The 2,825-nt window shown below is 36.7% G+C and overlaps 1 protein-coding gene across 1 annotated transcript; it reads right to left on the bottom strand.

Annotated features, from left to right (window-relative positions):
- Positions 1-678: 678 nt before the first annotated feature.
- LOC131955575 (KRAB-A domain-containing protein 2-like) lies at positions 679-1,614 on the bottom strand (the record flags this gene model as incomplete). The annotated part of the gene is given in 1 exon segment (XM_059319745.1): positions 679-1,614. A coding segment is annotated over 1 exon segment (936 nt), but the record flags the coding sequence as incomplete, so codon positions are not given.
- Between the last annotated feature and the right edge of the window lie 1,211 nt (positions 1,615-2,825).

Below are 2,825 nucleotides of genomic sequence, written 5' to 3' on the forward strand. Positions count from 1 at the left end.
GCCTTGGCCCCCAGTCAATGATTGTGAAGATGCGATGGTTCGTAGTGATTTTTCCTCAGTGCCAACTGACGACAATAAGAGCAGTTTTTCGTGAAGAATTGAAAACTCACTTCTAGCATACAGTTGTTTTAGAACACCATGTTCCGTTCCTAATTTGTAAAAACCGCCCTCGACGCTCATGACAACTGCAATCACGCTTCGGGGATCACCGCGACCTCTGTCAACATCTGGAACACGGATGCGTACATTGTCACCCACTTCACCATCTTTAAATTTTGTATTTGATGTTTTAAGCATCTTAGCACCTTGATTTTGCAAGCCAGTATGAGCTGCTGACCTGTGTTCCATGATGTCTTGTTTGTTGTGACACAATCTGCAGGTAATGTTCCCTCCTTACCCTTCGTCTGCTTCATTGGGTACTCCACAAATAGCATGGACATCTTTGCCACAGGATCCACAAGATTGAGCTGCACTACAATGTTTTTCACAAACTATACAGAATCTGTTGGCCACATTATTGTCACGCAACTGGTCTGGACGTTCCGCCACGGCAGTAGATGTGTTAGCTGAGGATGTAGTTGCATTTATGGCAACCTCCATTTCTTGTTCAATGTTCTCAAGATTTTCCTCAGTAACTATTTTATTGAGAGCCTCTCTTGGTAGATTTGAAGTGCTAAGTGCCACTTTTGCTTTGCATCCAAACAGGGCTTCGTATGGTGATTGTTGGATTCCTTGATAAAAAGAACGATTTTTCATAAATTGAATGAATTTGAGACTCTCGGCCCAATGAGCTGATTCATTTGTTTGCATTCATTTCATCATCATGTTTAGAACATCTTGGTTGGCACGTTCGACTGAACCTTGGCTTTGGCTATGCCTTGGTTTTCCGTGAACTAGTTTAAGTTCAGGCCACATGTTCTTTAGTTCAGAAATAACTTGATTCACAAATTCTCTTCCATTATCTGATTGAAGCACACTTGGGGCACCAATAGTCGTGAAGATATCCAGCAGCTGGTAAGCAACTTCTTCTGCTCTTTTGGTTTCCAAAGCTCGCAACAATATGAACTTGGTTAAATGATCCTGGTAACTGAGTATAAACTTGTATTTGCCGTCTGGGTTACTTTGCATATCAATAAGATCTACTTGGCATCTTGAGTTAAATTCTTTAAATATCAAAGGTTTGGAAACAAGACCTTTCTTGGGATTAGACAATTTAGTCTGACAAGGCTTGCACAACCGAAGATACATAGTGATGATTTCTTTGGTGATATTTTTGTACTTTCTCTTGAGCTCTTTTTCCATCTTTGTGCGACCTCCATGTCCGATTTTCAAGTGAGTTTCATTGATCAAGTCGAACAACTCTTCTGAGTGCACATAGTACAAAATAGCACCATTGTCTTCTGTTAGTGGTACAATAAGTTTTTCTTTACCCTCAACTTCAATAACATCATATTTGTTTAGTCGACGATAGTCAACAGTTTTTTTTGTCTGCTTTGCTTTAGCCTGTTTAACGTCCTCTATAATAACAATGTATTTGTCTTTGCTAAGAATAAAGCTATTGTTTGGTTTTTCATGCAGTACTGTAGTCAAATGATCTAAAAACATAGTTTTCATGTCAAACGTTGGTTCGATATTTGCATTTTTTTCTTTTGACAGCCATTTGCTATGTCTGTCTCATGGTCTGGTGGCCCTTTTGATCCATGTCGCCTTGCATATAGAATGCTATACAAACAAGAGCTAAACAATACGTTACTCACAATGAAACCGCACCCAGAATAATTAAAACGCGATCACAACTTAGTCTAGATACAACATTGGCCAGGACATCCCGGCCAATGCGCGCATTGGCTGGCCAATGTACAAAATACGCTGTCAAGTTTAAGTACTTCGGACTGTGGCCAGTACGTCCTGGCCAGTGCGCGCATTGGCCGGCCAATGTACGAAATACGATCTTAGTTCTAAGTTCTTCGGGCTTTGGCCAAGAGAGCCGGCCAATCCGCGCATTGGCCGGCCAATCCGGGGTTTGGCCGCACTTCGGGCTTTGACCGTAACATATATATATATATGTATGTATATATATATATATATATATATATATATATATATATATATATATATATATATATATATATATATATATATATATATATATATATATAAGTGTGTGTGTGTGTGTACATATACATAATATGTATAAAATGTGGAATGTTAGGTATTTGCCTACGCCACTGCATCTAAAATATATATTAAATTATTTTTTTTTTATTTCTCAATTATATATAAGATAAACTCGACTATTGATTTATTTATTGAAGATTTTAATTAATATAATTAATGTAAAAATAGATTTTTATCATTTATCTATTTTATAATTTTTTCAAATATTATTCTTACAATTTCTATATTAATCCAACTGAAATATAAAAAAAAAACTTTATTTGAACAGGCTTTATTTGTGTCATTATGTTGTGGATCAACTCAATAAAGTTTTACACATGTATGATTTTGGTGTTTGTGGAACTCGTTGTCTTTACACAAGGTAAATATCATAACCAACTTTTTTTCCTTCTAACATTCTCTTGTGTTAAATAAACACACAAAAATAGCCGTGCCGCTTGTATTTTTACTTTGTCGTATATACGAAGTATAGAAAAAGTCTTGTAATCGGGCAAAAAAAACAACTAGATTTTTGCAAATCTCGACCTTTAGGGCTCCCTGAGTCGGAAAAACATAGTTTTGCAATATTGTCCGTATTTCTTTGTGTGTGTAAATGTATCTGTGTGTGTGTAAACACGATAACTTGAGTACCGTTACAGCTAGGTTGA

Source organism: Physella acuta, unplaced genomic scaffold (genome assembly GCF_028476545.2).
Source record: "Physella acuta isolate Inbredline_101_S28 unplaced genomic scaffold, ASM2847654v3 ptg001079l, whole genome shotgun sequence".
Lineage (NCBI taxonomy): Eukaryota > Metazoa > Mollusca > Gastropoda > Physidae > Physella > Physella acuta.